Source organism: Chenopodium quinoa, unplaced genomic scaffold (genome assembly GCF_001683475.1).
Source record: "Chenopodium quinoa cultivar QQ74 unplaced genomic scaffold, ASM168347v1, whole genome shotgun sequence".
NCBI classification, from domain to species: Eukaryota; Viridiplantae; Streptophyta; class Magnoliopsida; order Caryophyllales; family Amaranthaceae; genus Chenopodium; species Chenopodium quinoa.
In genome coordinates this window covers 314116-341481 of record NW_018745675.1, presented here as the reverse complement: position 1 = coordinate 341481, position 27366 = coordinate 314116, and the positions used below count along the sequence as shown (strand labels likewise).

Sequence of the window (27366 nt, the reverse complement as noted above, 5' to 3'; positions counted from 1 at the left end):
CGCTTTATTCAAATCAGTAAAGTCTATGCATATCCGCCATTTTCCTGACGACTTCTTCACCATTACTACATTCGCCAACAATTTCGGATAAGTGCATGGCTCTATAAAACCTACCGCTAGAAGCTTATTAGCTTTAGCCTGTATCGCCTCAATATTCTATGTTGAGAAGTTCCTTTTCTTTTACCTTACTAGCCTAAACTTTTTATCCACATCTAGCTTGTGATTTTGGATCAGCCTAGAGCATCACCATTTACACAAGAACATCTAGATTAGCCGATGGAAAAGATTAGAATGCCATTATGCAAGTATGATAGAAAGGGTGACCCAAAGAGGTATATGGCTTCCTTTGAGGGGAACATGTTGTTATACACCAATTCGGATGTTGTCTGGTGTAAGGTTTTTCCGACAACCTTTACTAGAGCCGCATCGGATTGGTTTCAAATTTGGAGCATGGTTCAATTGATAGTTTTGAGAAACTGGTAGAGGTTTTTATCGGCCAGTACATAAGCAATAGTGCAAGGCAGCGAACGTTTAGAGAATTAATGGCGGGAGTGCAAAGGAAGGATGAGTCTCTATGGGACTATGTCAAAAGATTCAACAATGAAGCAAATACCATTCCAAAACTACAATAAGAGATAGTTGTTATGGCACTGATGAACAAGCTGAATGAATGTGAAGTTAAGCGCTACTTAACGCGGAAGAGTTTTTCAAACCTGGGGGCAGCGTTTAGTAAAGCGCGCGATTATATCAAGGGTGAAGAACTCTTAAAAACCAGCATTAGAGTTGCACTGATAGAAACAAATCAGCGCCTGTCTGATAGCATTGTGTATGAGACCAGTAATTAAGCCCAATTAGCAAGGTTAGTCGAGGGGAAGTGGAAGCCGACAAGACAGCAGAGCTGTTATGGGGCAAGGGCGATGTATCAATTATACTCCACTGAATATGCCGCGTGCAACAATTTATTCAGTTAATCAACAAAGGGAGGATTGGGTTCGGCCGAAACCGATGAGATCAAAGGGTAGGGATATGAAGAAATACTATATGTTTCATCGTGATGTTGGTCACTACCGAAGATTGCATACATCAAAGAGTTGATCCGGAAGAGACATCTAGCACACCAGGCCTGGTCGACAACAGTAGCAACTAGCCAAGCGACTTAAATACAACCAGCCTGATCACTGAGGTGATAGACATGCGCTAGAATCTAGCCAACATGGTGATAATGGGGGACAGGTTATGACGTCGTCTAGACGGAATATTGTTGTGGATATCATTACCGGCGGGCCGGTGCATGGAGAGTCAGTTAGTGGGGCAAAGAAGAGCCTGTTTGGGTGTAGGAGAGCGCCCCCGACCACTTAGAGTACCAACTGTGTCTTTTATAGGAGAAGATATTAAAGGTGTGGTTTTTCCTCATGACGATCCGCTGGTATTGATACTGTCAATAGGCGAAAGTTTGGTAAAGTGGGTCCCCGTTGATGTAGGAAGCTCAGCGAATATACTCTTTACAAAGGCATTTGATGCCATGTTTATTGGAAGGCAGAAGAAAAGGAACTTCTCAACTAAGAAGATTGAGGTGATACAGGCTAAAGTTAATAAGCTTCTAGCGGTAGGTTTTATAGAGGTGAAGAAGTCGTCAGGAAAATGGCGGATATGCGTAGACTTAAATGATTTGAATAAAGCGTGTTCGAAACTGTTATCCGTTACCACGGATAGAGAAGTTTTGAGTAATATGCAAATTTGAGAGCTTTAACCTCGGATCACAATCCAATGAGCTAGCGACGAGATTTAGTTCATGCCTCTGAAATTTGAGATATTTCAAACAAGATAATTCAAACATGGAAGAAGAATGGTTGTTTAAAAGTAAATTTAGCAACATACTAATAAAGAAGTATGTTACACTATCATACAGTTGGGTAGTGGGTACACTAAGATATGTAGTTTTAAAGGCATTATGTTGATAGTGTTTTCCTTGAGAAAATTTAAGGGACTTTATTCAATGAACCCGCTTGATGTCTTGAACGAACCACCGCCCTTGTATCGGCCAGTGGAGTGATAGATAATCTTGTATTCAAATTCTCAACAAATATGACAATTAAGTTTTATTGTCATATTTATTGAGAATTTAAATGCAAGCTGAATCACAATCACTCACACATTCCTGAACTGGGGGGTGGGAGGCTGAGAGAATTGCCCACACACCCATGCAAGATTATTTATTACTCACTCATTCCTCAAGTAGTGTTTTTCTTTCTCACTCTTTTCTTTTTGTTTTTTTTTTTTTTTTTTTTTTTGTCTAATTTTATGTTTTTATTACGTGTTTTTTCCCTGGATTATTCTAAACTGGGAATTTTTTTTTTAAAAAAAAAAAATTATTATTATATATGTGACTGGAAGTTTAAAACAATATTCTGTATTTTACATTTTTATTTTTGTTTTAAATTTTTGTTTATGAGTTTAATCATATTTACTAGGTTTATTTTGATTTGAATACTCTCTCCCCACCTTTCTTCAACCTTGATCAACTTCTTCTACCATTCTACCAATTCAAGGTCAGTGCTAAAAATTATGGGTGTCATCAACACTAATCTTTGTAGAGTAAGTTGATGAAGGTTGAAGGGGATGGGTGTGTGGGCAAAAGCAGGGTATGAAAAGTTTCTGCATGTCCAACATGGGACATCTAACAGGCCCCCAACAAAATGGGCCTTCAAATTAAAGGGTTTGATTTATTTAATAAGGAATATTTGTTGCAATTATATATTTGTTATCATGTTTTAGGTAGAAGCTTAGTGTTTTTAAAACGTAAAACCAAAATCTAATGTTTATTGCTTTCATTTTATAATTATTTTTTTTCCCACTTTTTTCACCTTCTTTCTCTAAAATAGAACTTATTCTAAATAATCAAGTATGGAGTATGGGTTTCAAAAAAACAAAAAAAAAATAAAAAATAAAATAAAAATCAAGTATGGAGTATGAGTATTAGATTTCTACCTAATATTTTTTTTTTCACGTTTTGATATTTGACAAAAAAATGTTAATATTCTGATTTTTAAGAATGAAAAATAGATCGAGGGTCTAATTAGTAGCATTGTTCTAATACGTCTATTAAAAAAGTAAAAAAAAAAAGTAGTTGCATAATATTTTCATTATTTATTTATGGACCGATGGCCTAATTTTTTACCGTAGCACAGGGGCACCTTATCTGCTGGGACGAGCCTGATGGGAAGTTGAAGGGGATGGAGCTTGGAAGAGTAGGTCTCGGGAGCCAGACAAAGCATGCATGCAAGCGCATCCGCTGAGTAAAACTATTGCAGCAAATTCAGCTCTCCAAACAGAATTAATGGGAGGTATGCGGGTGGTGGACGGAAAAGCAAGAGAAATAACAATTGTAACTGATTAAATCAGCAATCGAGGCCATTACTCATCCGGAACAAAATTAAGATGAATACTAATATAATTAACATCATTAACGGCTAAAATTTGTTTGCCAAGAGTATTAAAGTTCGAAATCATACATGACAATTACCATGATGTTTCACTTCCGAGACTAAATTCACAACGAAATTGTACAGATAAATCAAACTCTTTAATTTCTCTCTCTAAAATGTAATTCTCAAAACTTTAAGCAACAATAAACAAAAATACGCGTCTTTCTTTTCGTGATCGGAGGTCCAGTCAGCAAAACGGAGTTTGTTTTAGTGACTCACCTGACAAAGCTTTATTAATAGACAAAAGTACATTTTTACCCACTTTCAAAACCCTCTACATCCTCCCAAATAAAACAGTCCCTATAATTTCTGGAAGGTGAAGTAGTAAGATCGTTGTCCCTATAATTTCTGGAAAGTGAAGTAGTAAGATCGTTGTTTCGAATTAAATACTTCTTCTTATTACTGGAAAAAAAAAAATGGAGCAGCTTAGTGTACCAAACAACGTATCTGTTTTTAATGGCAGTCATCTTGAAATCTTACTTTGATCCGTGTTTCTTAGGTATTCAGGTAAAACTAGGTTATTGTTTTCTTCTAATTTCTCACCGAAAGAGAGAAAAAGGTTGATGAATCTTGTGCGTAGTAGTAAAGATTAGGGTTGGGTAGAAAAATTTAACCTGATGAGTACGTTCGTGCTTATTTGTTGGCCACTATTATGTACTGAAATTTTCTTTGTGGAGGCGGATGTACTAAGTATGGAACATCCGGATTTTTGATAAAATGCGAATGAACATATATTTGTTTTGTAAAGAACATATAACTGTTTTGTAAAGAACATATAGTTGTTTTACAAAAAAACATCTAGCTTTATATTCTTTTTGTATATCTAAAAAACATCCATAATATTAATAAAAAACATGATAATATTATGTAATAAACATTATTTATATTCACCCACCATACTCTACAGACAAAATTTAAAGAACATTTCACGGTAAACAATGATAATTATATCACAAATAAAAATACATTACACTGACAATCAAATAACACAGAGATAAGGAATATTATTTAACAGTGAGTTCTTTATAAAATAGTGTCATGTTCATTGTTATTAATAGCTTTATGTTCTTTTTTTATATCTCTTATATTCTTTTATCACGTTCATTACATTTTAACAATATGTTCTTTTTACTTTAGATATATGTTTTTTACAATTCTATACCATGTTCTTTTCACTTTAACCAAATGTTCTTTACATTTCTATAGAATTTTCTTTCCGCTTTTTTTTTTTGAACGGATGTACCATGCGCATGGTACATTCGTCTCCTTAGAACCACTGATTGATAATACACTACTAGAAAATTGGTTTTAACGACGAATTATTGTCGTTAAAAGTTAAAACCCCCAAAAAATCGTCGTTAAAACCTTTAACGACGAATTTTCATCGTTTGTTCGATGTAATAGGCTCTCTCGTTATTAGTTTTATCAACGATGTTCATTGTTAAAATTTAACGACGACCATCCATTTCGCCGTTGGCATGTAACGACAACCCAAGAACTCGTCGTTCACAGATAATTTATTAACGATAAGCTAATGAGCAATTACAACCAAATAACCTCTTGTAAAATGATTTGGTAATCATCTTAAATGTCTAAATTTTTATTCAATAACAATAAAAAATATCGTCGTTATTAATAAATTCCTATTTTAAACAACTGGCATGTAATAATCTTTTTTTTTATTATGCTATTTAAAAAAAAAAAAACATTAAAAAAATTTAAAAAAATGGATAATTTATTAATAAAATATTAAGTGGAAACAAATTATTCCGTTTTACACGAACCAAGTAAAAAAAATGGCATAAATAAAAGCCCACGTTTAAGTTTAAAATAATGCTAAATAAATTTTGTTCTTAAACATTGAACAAAATAGAAGTTATATCAAAGAACACAAATAGAAAATGGTCTTCTAGCAATATCCATCGCTCGAGTGACTATCATATGCTCGAACCTCTCTTTCAACTCCTTAGTTGCCCGAAGATATATGGGGAAATTAAGGAACTTGGAATACCTCTTCATAATTCCAGCGAATAACAACACCCATAACCAAATATTAACCAACAATAAATTAAACAAATTAAGCATTTTTTAATATTAGATATTCTACAATCGTATGATTCTATCCATATTCACATTCCAAACAATTTCAATGTCATCAAAAAATCTTGGGTGGACCTGGTCCACAATAAACTTATTGTGGACCTAACAAATATCACGTGACAAAACTAAGCTGATGAATTCTCTTTCCCATCCCACACACTCCCGTAAAAAAAATCGATGAATTCTCTTTCCTCTACAACTTCATCATCTACGCCATAATAGAGCTCGAAGTTTTTTTTCTCTCTCCTTCTAATCAATTCTAAGGTTAATAATTTCTCCATAATCAATCAATTTTTGCAAAATTCATGGAAAATTCTTCTATACATTCACTTGAATTTGATCTAAATCGAAATATACAGGACACTATAGAAAAGTTCGATATTAATGTCATTAATTCCGATCTGAACGATGAAGCTCAAATTGAAAGCAACTATAAAGGTAAGAATTATTACCGATAATCTATTTGATTGATCAAACTATGCAAATTTATTGATCATTGTTTGATTTGTCAAATTATAGGAAGCTTGTATCATCATCCCATTCAATTCGAACTGGAACAAGAAGATGACGCTCTTGAAGATGTAGAACAAGCTATTATTGAAGCTGAGGATGAGAATGAAGTTCGGCAGAAAAATCAACATGTAATGAAAGCTCAAGGTATTATGCGATATATATGCAATTGATTTTAGAATTTGATAATGTAAATTAAGCAATTATGCAATTGCAATTGTTTGTTTGGAAAATTAAATTAGGTATTTAGGTATTAACTCGTATAACTGCAACTAGTAGTACGTAATTTATATTGATTGAAAATAATTAGGTTTACAGTAGTTAGAGACATGCAAAGCCAGTTTTAAGTAATATAGTTGCCTTTAATGATAGTATAGTGATCTATCTTAGAGTGCTTTTCTGATATGTGTGATGTACTGTAGACTTTAGAGTGCTATTGTAATATACCCAATTTGACCTATATAAATGATAATTATGGATGGTGCAAATAAATAACAGGTGCAAATAATAATGAAGAGATTAGTGGTTGGTTAGTAGGAGAAACTCGAGCAACACTTGCAGAAATACATGAATTGTATTGTCAACATGCTGCTGCAGTTGGTTTTAGTGTTAGAAAAGCAAAACAGACAAGCAAAACCGGAACTAAAGATATTATCACCAAAAAGTTCTTTGTAAGCTCTGCAGCTGGACGGAGGAATTCTGGTAAAAAGAAGGAAAAAATTCCAGAACTCTTGACAGAGGAAAGTTCTTCGGTTAAAAAAAAACAAGACAAAGTAGGAGAGTTCCTATAACAAGGACAAATTGTAATGCTTTGATAATAGCCAAATTGAATGAGGAGGGGCAATTTGAGATAGTTCAACATGTGTTGGTGCACAATCATCCACTCACTAGACCACAATGGAACCATTTCCACCCACCGTTCAGAGCGTGCAATGATTGAAATTAAAGGGCAAGTGATTGAGGTCATGCAAGAATCTGGACTAAGACCTATGGAATCCTTTAATTACATGTCAAATGAAGCTGGAGGAGAAGATGTCATTGGTCATAAAGTGAAAGACCACATGAATTATTGTTATAAACTGAAAATAAAGGCCATTGAAGCAGGAGATTCTCAAGTAGTTTGTGACAAGTTACAGGAAGCTTATTCTAAAGACCCTAACTTCTTTTTCAGAGTAAGGTTGGATGCAGATGGAAGGGTTTGTAACTTGTTTTGGAGGGATTCTATGATGCTTGAAGATTACAAAATATATGGGGATGTCACTGTATTTGATACCACATATAGGACGAATCGTTACAACCTCCTTTGCGCACCCTTTGTAGGAATAAACAACCATTGGAAGAACACTATATTTGCTTGTTCTTTTATTGGTGATGAGACCATAGAGTCATTTATGTGGCTATTTGAGACCTTCAAAAAGGCAATGGGTGGTAAATGTCCAGTCTCACTGTTTACAGACCAAGATGCAGCCATGGCAGCAGCAATACTCAAGGTAATTAGTTACTACTACATCTAAATATGTTTGTACTTAAATTATATTTAGTTACCTCTATTTTAAATGCAGTAACCATTTGTGAAACTATGTAACTGTATAAAAATGTACAGGTATTTCCAAACACTAGACATAGACTATGTCTATGGCATTTGATTCAAAATGATGTAACAAGATTTGGAATTTTGAAGAGTGATGACACATTCAAAGCTGCTTTCACGAAATGCTTGAGTGGTTGTATTAACGAAGCTCAGTTTGAAGTATGTTGGGATTCAATGATAACAAAGTACAAGCTGAAAAACAACAGTTTGTTCAAGAGGTTATACTCACTAAAGCATAAGTGGTCAACAACTCTAAGTAAGGACTTTTTTTCCGCGGGAATCTTATCGTCACAGAGAAGTGAGAGCACAAATCATGCAGTGGGATTTAAAGCAAACAAGAAGACGAGTTTGACAGAATTCTACGACATATTTCAAAAGACAGTGAAGACTTGGAGAAGGAATGAGGATTTTTATGAGTTCCATAGCACAAAATCAATTCCTACTTCAAGTTATCCGATGTCTGCCTTATTTAAACATGCTACTGAGGTTTATACACATACATTATTCAGGGACTTTGAAGAAGAATTCAACCTAGCCATTGGATCTCAAACTAACTGTTATTGATTAATGGAGGCAAAATGGTTTACCAAGTGTACCTTGAAGGAAGAGATGGCACAACTCAAGCAGTAACTTACGATCCAGCAAACCAAACAATTCAATTTCCATGCAAGAATTTTGAAGAGTCGGGTTGGTTATGCTTCCATAGCCTTAGAATCTTGCACATGCATTCTGTTGAAAATATCCCAGAGCAATACATATCTTTTAGATGGACTAAAATGGCTAAGGTTGAAGTTTGGAAAAGTAAGGAGGCAGAGCAAAAGAAGAAGGGGACATTAAACAACTTCACACCCTGGCAGCTACACATGGTGAGGAAGTATTATAGTCTAATCCTTAAGAGCCACAAGTTTGAACAAGCAAGAAAAGTCTTAGAAGAAAGCTTCACAAAAGATTCAAGTGCAATAGATGAGATTATTTCTGCTATGAAATCAACTAACAACCATTTTGAGAACACTACAGGTGTAGAAGAGAATTCGGAAGCAACTTCATCTAGTGTTGTTCAAGTAATGGATCCAGCTCATGCAAAAACTAAAGGAAAACAATCAAATAAAAGGATTCCAGGAAGCTATGACTACATGAAAAAAGGGAAGAGGAGGAAGCATAGAGAATTTGGTGCCAAAACACCAAATATTAATAATAAGTATATGCTCTGATAATCTAAAGACATCAAATGTTGTCTTAAGAGCACTAAATTTTGTCGTAGCAACCTGTATTGTTACATGGTTACGTTTTATTTGTAATTTCATTTTTGGAAACTTTATATCTTTTAAATACTGATTATTATAATATAATGTTTATGATTAATATAATAATCTTTAATTTTAATGGCTAAATTTTTTAGAATAGTAACCTTTTTTCACAATATAGCGATCTTTATTCCTAAATAGTAATCTTTATTTCATACCCTTGTATTGTCAATTTTTTAACATTAATAAACATATAGTCCATAATTTTGACATAGTCACCTTTATATTTATAATAGTAACATTATTAATAAAATAGTGACTTTATTTTAACATATAGTGACCTACGATAATTGCCATTAATTTAACATAGTTTTAAATTTTCACACTATACAATATTGAAAATGAAGTGACCTTTTTTAACCAAACAAAGACCTTATAAATAATAAAGTGACTTTATTTTAACATACAGTGACCTATGATAATATAGTGACTTTTCATTTCAATGTAAACCTCTAATATTAACATAGTTACCTTTAATATTAACATAGTTACCTTTATTATCACATAAAGACCTTTATAAAGTTAAGTTTAGAATAACATTTCACATTAACATAGTAACCCGTATATTAATATAGAGACTCTTTTTTAAAACAAACAATATATAATTTTCATAAAATGTTGGAAAATGCTTGTTTACACAAAATGAATATTTTTCCAATCTTCTTCAATATCATACACAAAAGTTGAATTAATACTAATACTAATACCAATCCTCAATGTTCACAGTACTTTGGCTTAGCATCAGAAAAATAACTAAGTCAAAAAATCATGTTCTGACATCTTAAGCCTTCCCCTTTCGTTTCTTCTTGTCTTCAGTTGGCTTCTTCTTATTCTTCCTCTCTTCAGTTGTCTTCAGTTAGCTTCTTCTTTCTTCAACCTCTTTTGAAAGACACTACATATCAGGTTTGAATTCAGCCACCTTATCAATTATAATTGATCTAGCTTCATTCATATCAGATAACACCAAAGATGCAGCAATTTGAATCCGGAGAATCCTCCTATTTGAAGCCTAAAAAAGTAAGTAATCAATATAAGATATTGTGATATTAATAAAAAGAAATTAAACAAATAATTTAATAGGGAAAGAAGCATAACTGTTTTTACAACTTCATATTTAAACTCACCAACTCCATTGAATAAAAGCATGGTCATCATAATATAAACACCAGAATCTGAATTATATTTGCTAGATCTCCAATTCAAAGTGGGAAACTCCAAAGCGTAGTCAACCATCTCTCCAGATTGAGTAAGCCTTTGATCAAAGTAGGTACTGATCATATCACACTAGCAAAAAAGCATATAATCACATCACAGAACAAAACAACATATTATTTTTATGCAACACAATTCCAAAAAAGTCAAGCAGAGCAGCAATTTATGCCTTAATTCGAAGTCAATGTCTCAAATGATAACTGAAACACCATCATCAAAACAATTATAATTAACATATCAGACGTACTCACAAACTATCACGATATTGTCCAATATAAGGGGTATATAGTACATAAACTTAACAGCCCCTCACCTTAATGGCAAAAAATTGCTAGTAATCTAATGGTAAATATTTATGCACAAGTAACTAAAAGGCCCAGAGGCACAAGACATCACAATATACTAGTCACAAAGGATTGCATGATATTTTTAATCCTTATTATGCTCAACAACCAAATGCGTTATGCCACAAATTCATCACATAAACATATGCATCAACAACACACTCAAAGCAATAGTGCATTACAGAGAACAATATCTAAGAAATGCACAATATTGAGTGAGAAAGTAATACCAGGAGACTAGACAACTTTATCAAAAAGATACGATTATCCTCATCATAATTCAGATTAACAATAAACTGAATTTTTCCTTTAGTCAAATTCACCACAAAATAAGCAATAGTGATTGCCCCAAAGACAAGGTTAAAATATCTGCAACAATAATACCACAATTAGTCACAATAAAAAAAAAAAACACATATTAGATTCCATTTTTGATATTATAGTAACCTCTTTTAAAAATATACTTATGCAATTTTCAACGGTCACTCTCATTTAAAAAAAGGTATCTATAACATAAAAAAAAGGGAACTATATTTTTTAAAGCATAAAAAAACAGAAAGTATTACCAGCTCAACTTCTAACAAATCAAAATCATTGCAAGCTATTTTCATCCACTCCTCTAAACCTTGATAAACATTGTCCATTATTTGTTGCCATCACTGCCGGCAGCTTCTACTATTGTAACCTACATAATATTTTAACAAATCAAAAAAACAGTATAAAGTAAAAACATGTATAAACATTGAAATATTTAAACAACTCACACTAATTGAAGAACCAAAGTACAATTTCCGAGGTCCATCCTTCAAATATTTCTGATTTTCATTGAGAAGCAATGCCCAACAATCCAAAATACTACTGCTCATGATTTCAGAAGGCTCTCCTAATGTGTAGAATTCTTACCTTTGAATCAAATTCTTTTGGTGAAAAAATACCAACAGTTCACTGAGTCAAAGAGTATAAAATAAGAATTAAAAAGGTGTTTCATAAATAAAATTAATAAGAGAAAATCAATGTAATCAAACAAAAGATTACTTACTTAGGAGCCAAACAAGAATCATTGATAATGCAACAGTCAACAACCTCTAGGACTAATGGATCCAATAGTTTCATTTCCTTGTTATTTGACTTCAAAAAGTGTGAAATGAATATAAGCTTTTCATCAGATTTCCAATCCAAAGAAAACGAACACCTGAACCCTCCATTTGCAAGAATATTTTCAAAGCCAATCACGGGGATAGTGCCTCTAATTGCCTCCCTCCCTCCATTTGTTTTGTTGTGGTCAAATGTAGAAATTTGACCCCACCCCTCAGGTAATTTTGTCACCCAAATAGCAAGTTCAGAGATCTCGTCAAACACAGATTGAACTCGAGGATCCATAAAAAACGAATCATCCTGGGACAAATTAAAGAGTTGTTGGCCTCACCACGTGAAAGAAGAATCTCTTTTATCTTGTCATTGTAAAAAGAAGAGATCACATGCATATCTCTTTTCATGAACAAAAATTGCTCATGAACTGGCTGCAAAAACATTAAAAGAAACATGTATAAACATTTAAATCATATCCAATTATAAAAATAATAATATAGAATAAAAGTCAGCTACTCCTTACATCAATAGCAGCCGAATGGATCTCTTGATCTGACATCGAACGTGCTGGGAGAATGAACTGTATTGTACCCTGGGAATCAGGCACATCAACACTCCTCCCGACATTCCTCACAACATTATCACTCCCCCCCCCCCCAACATTCCCCATACTTCCTCCTGCAGTACCCACAACATGTCCATCCAGAAACTTCAGTTTACCACTAACAGGATACACATCAGACAGTAAAATCCCACACCCAAAACTTTTGGACAATTTTTCCTTCTTAATTTTATCCTTAATCAATTCATCATTCCAATGTTGAATTAAGGGTAAAGAAGTACTTAATTCAACATTCTTAAATTTCAACCTATGAAAGTAAATAATCTCCAACATCAAAACACAACCACAACAATTCTGAATTTCTCCTTTTTTGTAACTTTTAACACCTTCACACAGTTTTTCAAGAATATATTTACACCAATTTAAATTCTTAATTTGTTCAACACACCTTGACAATCCTAAGATCAGCAATTCTGTTAGAAGTAGGAGCTAAAAACGTGGATATAGCATGCATAACAAAGAGTTGCTTAAACTCATCTCCACCTTGACCTAAAGTAGGTATCCTAGCTTCTAACAAATTAAGTGGAATTTGATCATTTTCATCTGTCAACCCAAAATGCAATCTCCAATTATGTTTGAAAACAAAGTCTTGGATTATTTTTATTAGCAGATCTAGGTATCTCCTCAACATTTTTGGAGTTCAAAGGAAGGCAAAACACGTCATACACATCATATTCATTCACCACAAACTCCTTATTATTACCAATTGAAAACATGCAGCTACCGCAGTCAAAAGAATCAATTAGCCACCTATACATACTAGTAGGATTCCTTTTCAACTTCAATGATAACAACCCTCCAAAACCGATTTCATTTATAGAATTTTTTTGATCAAGAATAAAGTTAGACATCATGTCAACCAAATGCGAAGGCCTATATTTAGTTTTAAATGGCCGCAATCTGCAAAATAGAAATAATAATGCTATCAACATTAAATCAACATCAAGTTAACAAATCAAAAAAATCAATGCAGTCTGACAAAAATTTTTCCAAAAAAAAGAGAAGCTAATTTTTCACATGATATGTACGATGATAATGAAGTATTAGAGAGAGAAGTTCACAAATACTGTAAGCTCAATGCATTCAAGGGCAGATTATAGAATCTAACAAAGCACTATTGTTTGTAGCAGGGCAGATTATAGAACAAAGTGGGATAATCTGGCCGACCTCGACACAGCCTTCTTCTACAAGTGTGCAGCTGCAAGGAAAGCTAGAAATGATATCAAGGGGCTGATGGATGATAATGGAAATTGGATTTCTGATGACAAAGGAATCCACTCTTTATTTACTAACTTTTTTAAAGACTTGTTTAGTGCAGGTACACAGCATTAATGGAACCATGAGACTTGGAACGACTGGAAAACTCATATTCCCAAACTCTCAGACCATCATTATGCTATCCTCCAGCAGCTTTTTTCCCTTGAAGATGTCAGGCAAGCAGCTTTTAGTATGAAGGGACATAAATCTCCAGGACGGTATCCCCACCTAGCATTTTTAGCAGAGCTGGAACCTGGTGGGAGTTGATGTCAACAACGCAGCACATGCATTCTTCAGGGAGGCCACCTACTCAAGGAAATGAATGAAACTTTCGTAACTTTGATCCCAAAAGTGTAGAGGCCGACCTCCATTTCCGAATACCGACCCATCAGCTTATGCAACACTTCGTATGAAATCATTTCCAAGTGTCTAGTTAAGAGGCTCAGAAACATTATAGGTGATTTGGTGGGAGAAAACCAGAATGCGTTCATTCCCCAGAGATCCATTACAGATAGCTGTCTCATTGGCCACGAAATGCTACACAAGATCAAGAGCAGATCAAATGGCAAGAAGTTCGAAAGCATCTTCAAAGTTGACCTCAACAAAGTCTTCAACCGAATTAGTCGGAAGTTCCTTTAAGAAGTTCTAAAACAAATGAATTTCCCGCCAATATGGGTACGATGGATAATGCAGTGTGTTTCCTCAGTCTCTTACAGAATACTCATCAACGGCGAACCTTCGGAGAGAATCATTCCCAACTCAGGATTAAGACAGGGGGACCCCTTGTCCCCTTATCTTTTTATTTTCTGTATTGAAGCCCTGTCAAGAAAGCTGAAAGCTCTAGAAAATTCAGCAGATATCAAAGGTATCAAAGTTGCCAGAGGTGCCCCTCCCATCTCCCACCTCTTCTTTGCGAACGACGCTCTATTCTTTCTTGAAGCAACCATTGATAACCTAGCCTCTGCGCGAAACGATGGATAAATTCTGCAATTTGTCGGGAGAAATGATAAATTTCAACAAATCATTTGTAATCTTTTCGAAGAAGATGCCGGCTAAGTTCAAAAAGATTCTCAGAAAAGTCCTCCGAGCGAAAGATAAAGATAAAATGGGAACCTACCTTGGGTGCCCCATGGACGTGGATGGTAGGACCACTAATGTGTTTATGGAGATTGTAGATAAATCGCAAGCAAGCTCTCCTCATGGAAATTTCTAAATGCTTCCCAAGCCGGCAAATTGGTACTTATTAATGGAATTCTCGTGGCTATGACCAGCCACATTCTTAGCACGTATCTCATGCCAAAGAAGGTCCTGAAAAAAATCTCGTCCACCATTCTCAGATTCTGGTGGTCGTCGTCTTCAGAGAAGAAACCGATATACTGGAGGAAAGCAGCCACTCTCGAGCTCCACAAGCACAGTGGGGGGTTGGGTCTGAGAAACGTCCACGGCCTGAACCAAGCTCTGGTTTTTAAACAGGCTTGGAGATTGAAATCTAACCCTCAGCTGCAGGTTAGCAAAATATTTGAAGCTCGGTACAGCAAGGACTGGTTCGACAAAGGAAGGACTAATCGAATCCCTGGATTAGCATCAAGGGATGCGAGAAGTATTCTGAGCAGCATTAATATAATGCAGGGAGGGCTTAGAAGAGTTGTTCATGATGGAAAATCTACTTCCATTGAGGGGGATACGTGGCTAAATTCTGGCAGATTAACAATGAGGCAACATACTACTAGTGAGGGAACAAACAAACTAACTATGGTAGCTGACCTGATGGATAGTAATGGGAATTGGTGCCCTGCTACTGTTAGGAAATGGATACCCCACTAACCTGCAACGGAAGTGCTAGCTACTCATCTTCCTAAGCTCAAGAAGAATGACGATTGGGAATGGGGTCCAACCAAATCAGGGAATTACTCTCTGAAATCCAAGTACTGGTTCGCACTAGGAAGGTCTAATAAGGATCATGAACATGGTGCCTTCTGGTACAAATTTTGGAAGTCTACAATCTGGCCAAAGCACAAGCTTTTTGTATGGAAAATTATTCACAATGCCCTCCCTACAGACAATAACCTGGTGAAAAGGAAAATTGATGTTACAAGCCAATGTCATCTCTGTCACAATGAAGAAGAAAGTACTGAACACTTGTTTTGAAGCTGTGAGATTACTAAGAAAGTGTGGAAAGGTGGTAACCTGGGTACCAACTTTGAAAATGGGCACCACCTCAATGTGAGGGATTGGGTCAGGAACTTCATTTTCTTAATCTTGAACACTGAGAATTTAGGTGACGATACTCTTATTGAATTTATCTGCACACTTTGGAGCATTTGGTTGGCAAGAAATAATGCTCTATTCAGAAGTGAAAGCCCTGAACCAGGGAATATACTCAAGCAAGTTGAACACTGGAAGAATAGATGGAAGCAAGGGAGGAGTGTCAAGAAAGAGATGCACAAACAACTGATCAGGAGCAGCAACAACTATAAGAGTAGCGATGTGATATGGTGCTCCAACATCAGCAACCTTGACCCTACGGTTAAGATAAAAATTGATGGAGCTTGGAAGAAAGGAAGAACAGGGAGGGAAGGTGACTGGGAAGCCGCAGTAGGTTGGGTGATATATGAAAATGGCAGCAAGGTACTACAGGGGAGCAATAGAATCCTCGCTCAATCTCCCATACAGGCTGAAGCAATGGCTGCCCTCCTGGCTTTGCAGAGCTTCAACCTTGGAGGTAAGAGCGCAATCATACTGACTGACTGCAGCAACCTCATTCATGGTCTCCAAAGCTCAGACGATGCGGATCGAAAAATTAAGTCGAAAATCAGTGGTATAAAAAATATTGCTGAATCCTTAACTTTACTGATGACTATAAAGACTAATAGAAATGTAATAGCAGAAGCCCATAATCTGGCCTTGAAGGCTAGGAAGGGCTAATTTCCTCTGTTGTTTTCTTGGTTGTCAAAAAAAAAAAGAAAAAAAAGTAATAAATAATAATTCTTCCATTATTTAATAAGTAAAAAAAAATTGTAATGGCCCTCTCTCCTTCTTAGTCTCCATTATTACATTTTTTTATTCTCTCCTCATAACCAAATTCTTTATTTTTTTTCTTCTCACAAGTCATAAGACTTATAACCACATTCTTTACTATCAACTCCTTTTCACTTTCTCACAATATATAGCCCTCCAACAAACTTCATGTACATAATATCTTAACCAAACTGTATAAAACTCCTCACATAACCTAATGTATCACTTACCAAAAAATAAATAAATAAATAAATAAATAAATAAATAAATAAAGCACAGAGGGAGTACACAACTTTTGGTATGTTATTCTATCTCCTCTTCCTCCCTCTTTATTATCATCAACATAGCTTTATCCTGATAACATAGCTTTAATGCCACATTTAGAATATGTCAGCATGAATGGGGGCCGTGGGCAGAATCACAAAAGGCTGCCTGATCTTTATCATTAATTTCTCTAGAGTGCAGAAAACTGACAGATCCAGCAACAATTTTTATCTATCACACAACAAAATTACAATGAAGTGCCCATTATACCCTTAAGTTTCATTCCTCGTCGCTATCTATATTTGTAGGATAGATGAGTAATATCTATATACCAACAGCATGAGCTGTTTTAACAGGCTCGAAGAATCCTCAAGTATATATCCCCTCCATGTCATAGAATACTATATGTATTCCTATTTTGGGTGTCTTATATAATTGAAAGTTTCTCTTTTGTGAAAAGGTTTTTCACTCTACTTCTAAACTAGGGCCCTACACGGCTACACGCCCGTTTTCTTCTTTCAGCTTCAGTATTCTTAATCTCTGCATATCTCAACGTAAAGATTAATATGGGACATAGATTATGGAAAAATCCCAGGAGCCACAAAGTAGGATACTATAGTATGCCAGCTCTTATTTATTCCAGCATAGTAATTGGATTTCAGTAGCTTACTAGTTGGGCAGTAGTACAACATGGATGTATTATCTTCATATGAAAACCAGGGTTTGTAACAAAGTTTGCTACTTGCTATCAGCTATATACGGCAAAATCTACAGGCAGAGGATCAGGGTATGGACTTTAGGGAACTAGGAAGGAGAAGATTTTAGGGACTGCGTACAAAAAGAGAAAAGAAGACGACAAGCACACGAGCACAAAGACAGCGGTCATCGCTTAACTGAAATGCTAAGCATCACATAATGCAAAACACATTACACAGAAAGCAGCATTCTTCAACCTATCATAACACAAATTCATACTACCTCCGTTTTGAAATAATGTATACAATTACCTACTTGTCTACAAAAAAATGTTACTTCTTTTTTTGGTGTAGAGAGAGCCACAAATAACAGTTATATAGACGGGATTTGCTCCCAAATACTGGATACCACCTCCCAAAATTTAACTAACTAAGCTAGTTGGCATCCACTAAATAAAATAAAAAAATATTGTTCATTTCCATACTCTTGTACATATCATTGCACTTTTGGGTCCACTATTTATTTTCTTAATTTTATTTTACTTTTTTGCTATTGTTTTATTATTATTACAAATATTCCACTTTATCCATTTCTCTCTCTTACTTCCCAATTATTTCCTTGAAAAGTGAAGTGTAGTCATTAATCAAAACCTAGGGAGTATATGAAACCAGGCAAAAATTTAGACTTAAGTGTAGTCATTATTTATTTGAAAAAGGAGTATATGAAACCAGGCAAAAATTTAGATCAAGTTCAAAGCCACTGACCTCAACCACAGGATCCTTGAAGACTATCAACTCTGCAACTGAACAAAAGCCATCCTGAAGTCTTAAAACCCAAGTTATTACTCAAACACACCAATATAAATCTTCAAACACTATGACCCCATACCATTACCCTGCAAAATCCTAAAATTTCAAAAACACAATTCACAATCAAATATACTCAAAATCCTTGTAATAGATGCTTGAGTAAACATTGAGATTATACACAAAGAAATTATTACCAGGACAACAGACGGAAATATAGCCAACCAGTAGCAAGGTTTTTATAACCTTAAATGATTGCACCTATAGTTTTGCACTTTCACCTTCTTCCAACTGCAGAACCTACCTCACTAAACTGAGAAACATCAAGCAAGGAGCTAGAGCAAAGTTTTAGAACAAAGATTAGACAGCTGAAACACGCAGAAGGGTGCTACTTTTGAGGGGTAAAAAGAATAAGCAAAAGGTTAATATTACCAGGAAGTAAATGTAATCACATACAAACATGCACTGATTAGCTACATAACAAAACATGTAAAATAAAAATACATAATAATACAAGGGCTGCACAAGATTTGGAGCCAAAGATGGATTATCTGAAGAACAATCAGAATGAGCTGTATTAACTGTTTTATCAAGTGCAAAACTTCAATAACCTCGGTAACTAATATGTAATAAAATGTCACTACACAGCATGACCAAGATAAAAAGCCTCTTAAGTTTGCATAGAGAATGTCTAAAGTACAACACAAATGCGAAAGAAAAGAAATTCTATTGAATCAGGGTAAAAACTCTGTAAATGGTACAGCTTGAGAGTTTGTACATTCTTTGCCGTAAAAGACGCTCATTCACGTATATAGAAAAATGGGAAAAAAGATTAAGAAAAGATAACAAGAAGATATGAAACAGAGTAAACAAGTAAGAAACCTACAAAGAATTACAGCTTCAAAGCTGCAATTGCTTCAGGCTTAAAATCAACCCTCAGACCCAGCACTCTCCTCACGTCTGCAGGAGTTAGTCTCCAAGTCATTGGCCCTGAATTCTCACCCCAGAAATCCAAAATCTCAGAGACCTTTTCCAAGTTCAAAATGGTGGCCATCTGGGTAAGTCGAGCAAATTTATCTCTCACGGTTCTTTGAGTCATGCTTGAGAAATGGCTTACCAAAGTCCTAGTATCTCTGTCAAGCTGTAAACCTCCAAGTTGACTGAACCTTTTCTGCATCATTATGAGTTCAAGCCTCTTTGTGATAAAATCTATGATGAGATGGACAAAGGTATCATAGTTGTTGGCGGTCATTACAGGCTGAAGCCATGTTGCATTAGTTTCAACAGCATGAAGAAGCCTCTGGACCCATGGATCATTCACCTCATTATCTGCATATTCAGCCTCTGATAACTCATAACTAATGGTTCCCACATTGTCCACAATTGGGCGTATTCGAGGAGTAATAGTTCCAACAAGTTGATCCATGCCAGCATTTAATGCCTGCTTGAAAATGTTGTTCGTCTCTCCCAACATGGACAGACAAGATTTTATTTTCTCTCGATCAGCTGGTGCTGGAAATACCTATTAAAATGGACAAAGGCTCCTTAATATATGGAAATCATGATCAATCCCTTGACATGAGAGGCATACATCTAAAGAAAACTGTGTGTAAAGATGACTAAGTAAGCAAGTCTTGCAAAACATTACTTGAAATGACTATGGTCTCACTTGAGTAACACATCAGAAATACCGATTAATATCCCAGAAAGACAAATACTACTAATCTCAGTGAGACTGACATTGTACAGTTATTTACTCTTAATAATCATTAGAGAATATAATCCTGTTTAAACTTCAATCTTCCTCAAATTTTAATGTCCTACAAAAACAATATCCTTAAGAAAATTGACCAACTGTGAATAATCAATGATACATAGATAAAAATGCAAATATAATGATAAGAAAATGCAATGAATCAACCCACACCATCCATTGTCTACATGTACAGCAGGAGGCAACAGAGAAAGGGAAATGCTCACAACCCACAACTACAATATGCAACAATTCACTAAAGCTGCAAGCAGCTGTTTTGGCTTATTACTTTTTGTACTCTTGAGATGAAGACAAAATTAGTTAATTCAGTACTTAAGGCTATATGCCACATCATGTAATGAAGTAGAGTAATATAAATAGGAGAAGCATAGGAGAGAGAAGGCATTCAGAAATTTGTTTTGGAACATTGGAGAGTTATAGCCTAAAGCCATTAGTTTGTATCTTGAAGCCATTGGCTACTATATACCAATCATCCTGTCTTTCCCAATTCTTGTGCTTGTTCTTGTTAGTTAATTGTTCAACCATGCAGTCCATTGCAGAAAAGATAAAAAGAATAAGTTTCAACATAAATAAGGTCTTTCTTTTTGGGAGAGGGTCAACATAATAAAGTTCAAAAAAGAAGATTGAGTTACAATAAACATTTAAAGCTTTATCATCTAAAATCACATGTAAAGTTACGTGAGAAATATAAAATGAGCTCAATCCATCATACAGAACTAAAACCTAGTCAACAAGTACCTGGAAAATAGTCAAGATACTAAAAAAAGCATACATCACATTTAGTTCAAACTTCAGACATATACTGTATGCAAGCAACAACCATATCAAGAAAATAGTTATATTTTCATTGGCAATAAACTAATTTAATTAAAAAAAAATCTGAGCTTTACCTCTGCACATTGCTCCTCAATCTCATGGCGTAGTTTGAGGATATATTCGCAACTGACGTCTATATTATTCAAAGCTGTGGCAATTTCTGTTCCAGTCTTCTGAACACCGACACCTCCCAAAAACAACTTTGCACCTAGATTTGGCTCCCTCATCTTCTGCTGCAAAGCTTCAAGATACTCATTACTCAACAAGTTGGCAGCCCCATTCAAAACAGAAACCACAGACTCGCTTTTGGAAGTGGATATCGCCCTTCGACAACAACTTTGCAAGACATAAAAAACATCATCCACCATGGATGTTGTCAAGCTATCGGACACATGCTCATCGATCTTGATAGCCTTTTTTACATTCTCCACCATGAAGAATTCCTCCAAGACGACATAATACTCAGTCACCTCATGAAGACCTGTACTAAATTTCCCATTTCTAAAAGCCTTGGTAGCTCGAGGACCAAGCTCTGGATCAATTGAACTAAGCCCTTTGATCTTTGACACCATATACACAATGTAATCCTCACCTAATCGGGTGAGGGACAAAATCTCCTCCAAATAGAGCTCCACCTCCCTTGGATCAGGACCCTCCACACTCCCAACTGAGAGCAAATTCTCGCTATAAGAGTTAATATCTCTGGTCAATTTCATCAATTTTCTATACTCCATATACTTCTTTAAAATCAAGAAACCCCTTGAATCACACTCTTCTTGCAGCTCACAGATGGCGTAGACTATTCCATCTTCCCCACACAATATCCGCAAAACCTCATCATTTTCCTCAATAGCCAACACAATATCCGTAAACAAATTAGTCAAGCAAGCTACAAAATTAACCTGGCTACTACTATTCGTATAACTATTCTCCATCAACTCCACCAATTGATCAAACTCCATCCTAGACCTCATAGAAACTACCTTCTTCAAGTAATTCACATATACCTGCAACACGCAACAACAAAATCGTTCAAATTCATACACATTCACTCACACACAAAATTTTTTCCAACATTAACAATTATCACAGCTTACATTTCCCACATAGAAATATACCTACATATTGCCAAAATCAACATATAAAACACTTAAATTCCACTACTTAAATAATCCAATCTCATATAAATTGAAAACAATCCAAACTTACACATTAATCATGAAACAAAAACCTTAATTGTAGCTAAATAAATACTAAAACCTTCTGCAACACTCAAAAAGACAGATAAAAAAATCCAAATCCTTACTCATTTACTCGCACATTCCTACATTTCCCCACATAAAAGTACCTACATTTTGCCTAAATCAACAAATATAATAAGCACCGCGATTCCAATGCTAAAATAACACCCCAATTTCATATACAATGAAAACAATCCAATTTTTCCCATTACACATGAAACACAACCATACCAAATACCGCGATTCCAATACTAAAATAACAGCCCAATTTCAAATACCATGAAAACAATCCAATTCTACCCATTACACATGAAACACAACCATACCAAGCACCGTGATTCCAATACTACAACAACAATCCAATTTCATATACCATGAAATCAATCCAATTCTACCCATTCCATATAAAACACAACCATAATTGCAACATGATCAAAACTTAATATCTCAAAATTTACCTGCAACCCCTCTTCTTCGATTCCGAGGAGAGGATAAAGGCGAATAAATCTGACAACGGAAGGATGATCCCTTTGATCAATAGCAGCAAGAAGCTTCTTCTTAACAATACCCTCCAACTGTTTCTTATAAGCAAGCAATTCCTCCTTCTGAGATGACCCAGAAGAATCCCGAAACTTCAAATCAATTTCCAGAAACTTCTTAACATGTTCAGCAGCCGATTCATAATCATCAGACTCAAGCGAAGCTTTAACAGAATCAATGCAAGCAGATTTCTGAGAAATGGCATCAAGTCGCAAAAGGGTGCATGAAACGCGGGATTGAGCGAGGTCAAGTTCACGGACTTTAGCAGAGACATTGTCGGCGAGAACGGAAGTTGATCGGACGGAGGAGAGGATGTGGTCGGCGTCAGATCGGACGATGGAGAGGACTTGAGAGGATTTGAGGAGAGAAGAGAGATGGGTGTCGAGGGAAGAGCGTTGGGAAAGGAGGGATTCGAGGTTGACGTCGAGGGAGCGTTGGTAGGCGATGCATTCGTGGAGGAGACGAGTCATTGTGCCGACGTCGGTGAGGGACCGGAGTTGGGAGAGGACTTCTGGGGTCCCGAATTTTATGGAGAATTGTGGTGGTTGTGCGGTGGTGGTGGGTGTTGATGGGGTGGTGGTTGGGAGTGGTGGAGGCGTCTTGGACGCCATTGATGAGATCTGGAAAGTGAGAGTGAGAGCTGAGAGGTTTTTTTCTGGTGAATTGAAATGTGTCGACTGGTAGTATAGAGTCACTTATAAGGATTACTGCACAATTTAGTGATTTACTACCAGCGGCAAAGCCCTGCACGGTGCTATGCACAGCACAGGTTTAATGAATAAAGAAATGAATTTGTAGGTCCGAATGTTGTAGTTTGGTAGAAATACATGTATTGTAGTATTAATACAAAATACACGGGTTTTTAGTTCCCGTTTGAAACAGTTACCCGTTATTGTATTGAATTATGCTCATTTCTCCACTTCGTCTTCCCCCTTTCTTCTTTAATTCCTGCTCACCTAAATTGCCTCATTTTTCCTCCTTTCCTCCTTGGAAGGAATTTCTTATCTCCTATGAACCCCAAATCTCATCCAAAAAATTGTATTTGAGTTGTTATGGTTGATGCGAGTCCGTTATTGAATTGAATGCAAAATCTTGGTATTTGAATTGAATTTGGTAATTGTAATTGAGCTGAGGTGTGTTCTTCCATATCCACTCATCCCTACAGGTATTGTACCTATCTTGAATACTCAACTGCGATTGTAGGTTTCATGCTAATTAAGTAATTGAATTAGGGAATGTGTAGATAGTTGCGCGATTTTAGGGTTTGTGTAATTCAATTTCGATTTTAGGGTTTCATGTGGTAAGCTAGTACACTGTAAACAGAAATTTGGAGTTATTGTTAATTGAATTGAATGTATGTGTGTTTGTTAGTTTATGGTAATGAGCTATGATTTATGTTATTGTTTGTTTATGGTAATGAGCTATGATTTAGGATGTTTGTAACTTATGTTATTGTTAGTTTATGGTAATGAGCTATGACTTATGGGGTAGAAAGGTACTAATTGCAGTCTGTAACTTTGGGGTAGATATAACAAGAAATTTTTGTTTGACAAGGTTTGTGTTGCGGCTAGCTTCTATTGCTAATATAGTATTGTCTAATTGTATGAATGGTTATTATTATGATTGCCTTTACCTCATAAGTTGTTGAGTTAGATGTAACAAGAAATTTCTATTTGATAAGATTTGTGGCTAGCTTATGTGGCTAGCTTCTGTTGCTTATATAGTATTGTCTTATTGTATGAATGGTTATTGTTTGATTGCCTTTACCCCATAAGTTGTTGAGTTAGTTAATGGCAAAATATTTGGGTTTGTAATCTGCATAGTGTAGGTGTAAATGGCACTGGCAGATGAAGTATTGTTTTTGTCTGGTGAGGAAGGGGAGTTGCAGGATGATGAAGAAATGTTGCAGGGTAATCAACAAATGGTTGAGCTTCATGCAGAGGGGAGTGGTGACAGTGGGGGATATTGCACTCCAGATGAGCAGGAGGAGAAGGGTGATGTGTCTATGGTGAACATGGACTGTGTTAGGGTGGATCTTTTTTAGGTCGGAATGATTTTTGAAACATGGCAAGAAGCTGATGCTTTTTATAATGCATATGGTAAGCAGGAAGGATTTGGGGTGGTGCTTGCTCAAAGTGCGTATAAGATTGTGCAAGGAGTTAAGGTAAAACGTGCCACAACCTGGAAATGTGACTGTTTTGGTATACCAGATACTAGAAAGAGGATTGCAAGGAAAAGACTTTCAAGGGAGTTAGAAGGGGAACCCGTAGGAACAAAGAAGTCAAAAAATGTGGTTGTGGTGCAAAGGTGTATGCTGGATTGTTGGAAATTGGTAAATAGGAGTTGAAGAAAGTGGAGTTGAAGCATACTAACCATATTCCAACCCCATCTAAAGCATTGTTTGTTCCAAAGTACAGGATGGCTGAATTGGAGATAGTGCCTTATGTTAGGCGAAGGCTTGAATTTGGTGATGATGTTGGTATCAGTTCCTCAATGATGCATAACATGTTGGCCAGTGAGAGGAATGGCCTAGACAATATGCCATTTACTAAGAGGGACTTGCATAATTTGCGGGCTAAGCAGAAGAAGCTGAAATTCAAAGATGGTGACGCAAATGCGATGATGAATTATTTTCAGATGATGTAGAAGAACAACAAGAATTTCTATCACATGCAGCGGTTGGATTCAAATGGGGTGCTTCAGGATGCGTTATGGGTCGATGCTAGAAGTCGAGCTGCTTATGAGGATTTTTTGGTGATGTCGTGCGTTTCGATACGACTTTTCTGATGAATAAATATGATTTGCCATTTGCAAATTTTGTTGGTGTAAACCATCAAGAGCAGACAACATTGCTTGGTTGTGCCCTAATATCTCGAGAGATTACAGAAACTTTCAAGTAGGTGATGTTATAATTTTTCATCCTAATAACTTTTGTTTATAAGCTTAATTTTGCATTGCTTATTTTGTTTTCTTTATTTGTCAAATGTTATATTTGGTGGGTTTGTTCAACCTAGATTGATCCTATAAGGGGAAATCCTCCCATGGCTATATTGACTGATCAAGATCCAACAATGTGCAAAGCATTGAAGGTGTTATGCCACAAACAAGGCATAAATGGTGTCTTTGGCATATCACTGAGAAGTTTGGCAGCAAGTTAGGCAAGTGTAAAGGGTATTTTGAATTCAAAGAGGAGCTGAAGAATGTAATATATGATAGTTTAAGTATGGAGGAGTTTGAATTAAGGTGGAAGCAATTAAGGTGGAAGCATAACTTGGAGAGTAACATGTGGTTGGCTGTATTGTATTCAGAGCGTGAAATGTGGATTCCCGCGGCCATGAAGCACATGTTTTGGGCTGGAATGAAGACCATGCAGAGGTCGGAAAGCATTCATAATTTTTTTGATGAATTTTTCGATAAGAATACTGGACTTTGTGACTTTGCTGAGAGATATGTGAGTGTTATGGAACACCGGATGGATGCAGAGAGGTTGGCATATGGGAATTCCGTTGTTTATCTTTGTGGCTTAGTGACAGATTTCAAGATTGAAGAGACGTTTAGGAACATTTACACAGATGCAAAATTGGCTATTAATGTTTTAATAGTTTTACTAGGTTTACTTAGTTAAAAAAAATAGTTTGACTAGTTTAAGAAATATGGAAGAAATATAATGGAAAAATAGTTTTACTTATTATATTAGTACGACTTAATATATCATGGCTATTAATGTTTTATTAGTTTTACTAGGTTTACTTAGTTAAAAAAAATAGTTTGACTAGTTATAAAAATATGGAGGAAATATAATGAAAAAATAGTTTACTTATTATATTAGTATGACTTAATATACCATGGCTTTTAATGTTTTAATAGTTTTACTAGGTTTACTTAGTTTTTAAATAGGGAAGAAATAGTTTGACTAGTGCACTAAAAATTTACGTAAAGGCCAATTCAAATATCATGGATATAATTCTTACAAACTTAAGAATGAGATTGTTTCATCTCCCAACGTTATCAAAAGCCCAATTCCACAACATGAGAATGAGATTATTCTATGACATTGTTGACAACTCTTAACCACAAATATTTGACACAAAGGAATAGGAATAGTAGTCGGCATAAACTACATATCCTATTAATACTACATAAACCAATAATATATAATTAAAAGTACCATACATCACACTAACATAACTAAGAGTACCAAATATTACAACACAATACTAATTAAAGCTTAAGAAGTCCAACAATTGTTCATGCGAATTATTGAAAATAAAACAACAGTAACATAACTAAAACAACAATTACAACATTGCTCCCTCTAGCTTAACAACCCTTGGCCTTGTCCTTCACGAAGCAACTCCACATCATCAGCCACGAAGCTACTCCTCATCACCAGAACCAACACTCGCAGTCCCCGATGGCCCGACTCCATTTCCACTTCCACCTTCCCCTGCCCCTTTGACTTGCATGGTAATTTCAAATTACAAAAAAATAGAAACTTAATATACAAACTCAATAAATAAACAAACGTAATATACAAACTCACTTTGATAGAACCCAAAGCAAGGATCTCGCTGTTGCCGCCCTTGGTGAATATAGTTTCACAACCAACCAGATTTGCGTCCCACAACACAATAACCCCTAACAGTAATCCAAGGCTAGGAAAACACGCCTCATGCATATCTGTAAACTTAAATTTT

At 35.5% G+C, this 27366-nt stretch overlaps 3 protein-coding genes and 1 long non-coding RNA gene across 4 annotated transcripts; 2 read left to right on the top strand and 2 right to left on the bottom strand.

The window, feature by feature from the left end:
* Positions 1–7027: 7027 nt before the first annotated feature.
* Positions 7028–8250, top strand: LOC110717283 (protein FAR1-RELATED SEQUENCE 5-like). Its single transcript, XM_021895937.1, has 2 exons — positions 7028–7585; positions 7699–8250. Exons 1-2 carry the CDS (start codon positions 7028–7030, stop codon positions 8248–8250), a joined length of 1110 nt encoding a protein of 369 aa, XP_021751629.1.
* A 14-nt stretch (positions 8251–8264) lies between these two features.
* LOC110717282 (protein FAR1-RELATED SEQUENCE 1-like) lies at positions 8265–8897 on the top strand. Its single transcript, XM_021895936.1, has one exon. The coding sequence runs from the start codon at positions 8265–8267 to the stop codon at positions 8895–8897; it is 633 nt and encodes a 210-aa protein (XP_021751628.1).
* Positions 8898–10096: 1199 nt separating this feature from the next.
* On the bottom strand, positions 10097–11485 carry LOC110717265. The gene is made up of 3 exons (XR_002510722.1): positions 11311–11485; positions 10777–11231; positions 10097–10274 (listed from the first exon to the last, which is right to left on the bottom strand). It is a non-coding gene; the product is annotated as an uncharacterized LOC110717265 (long non-coding RNA).
* Positions 11486–19006: 7521 nt separating this feature from the next.
* LOC110717207 (conserved oligomeric Golgi complex subunit 4-like) lies at positions 19007–23409 on the bottom strand. The gene is made up of 3 exons (XM_021895858.1): positions 22588–23409; positions 20963–21895; positions 19007–19820 (listed from the first exon to the last, which is right to left on the bottom strand). Exons 1-3 carry the CDS (start codon positions 23278–23280, stop codon positions 19191–19193), a joined length of 2256 nt encoding a protein of 751 aa, XP_021751550.1. The 5' UTR covers positions 23281–23409; the 3' UTR covers positions 19007–19190.
* Positions 23410–27366: the final 3957 nt, after the last annotated feature.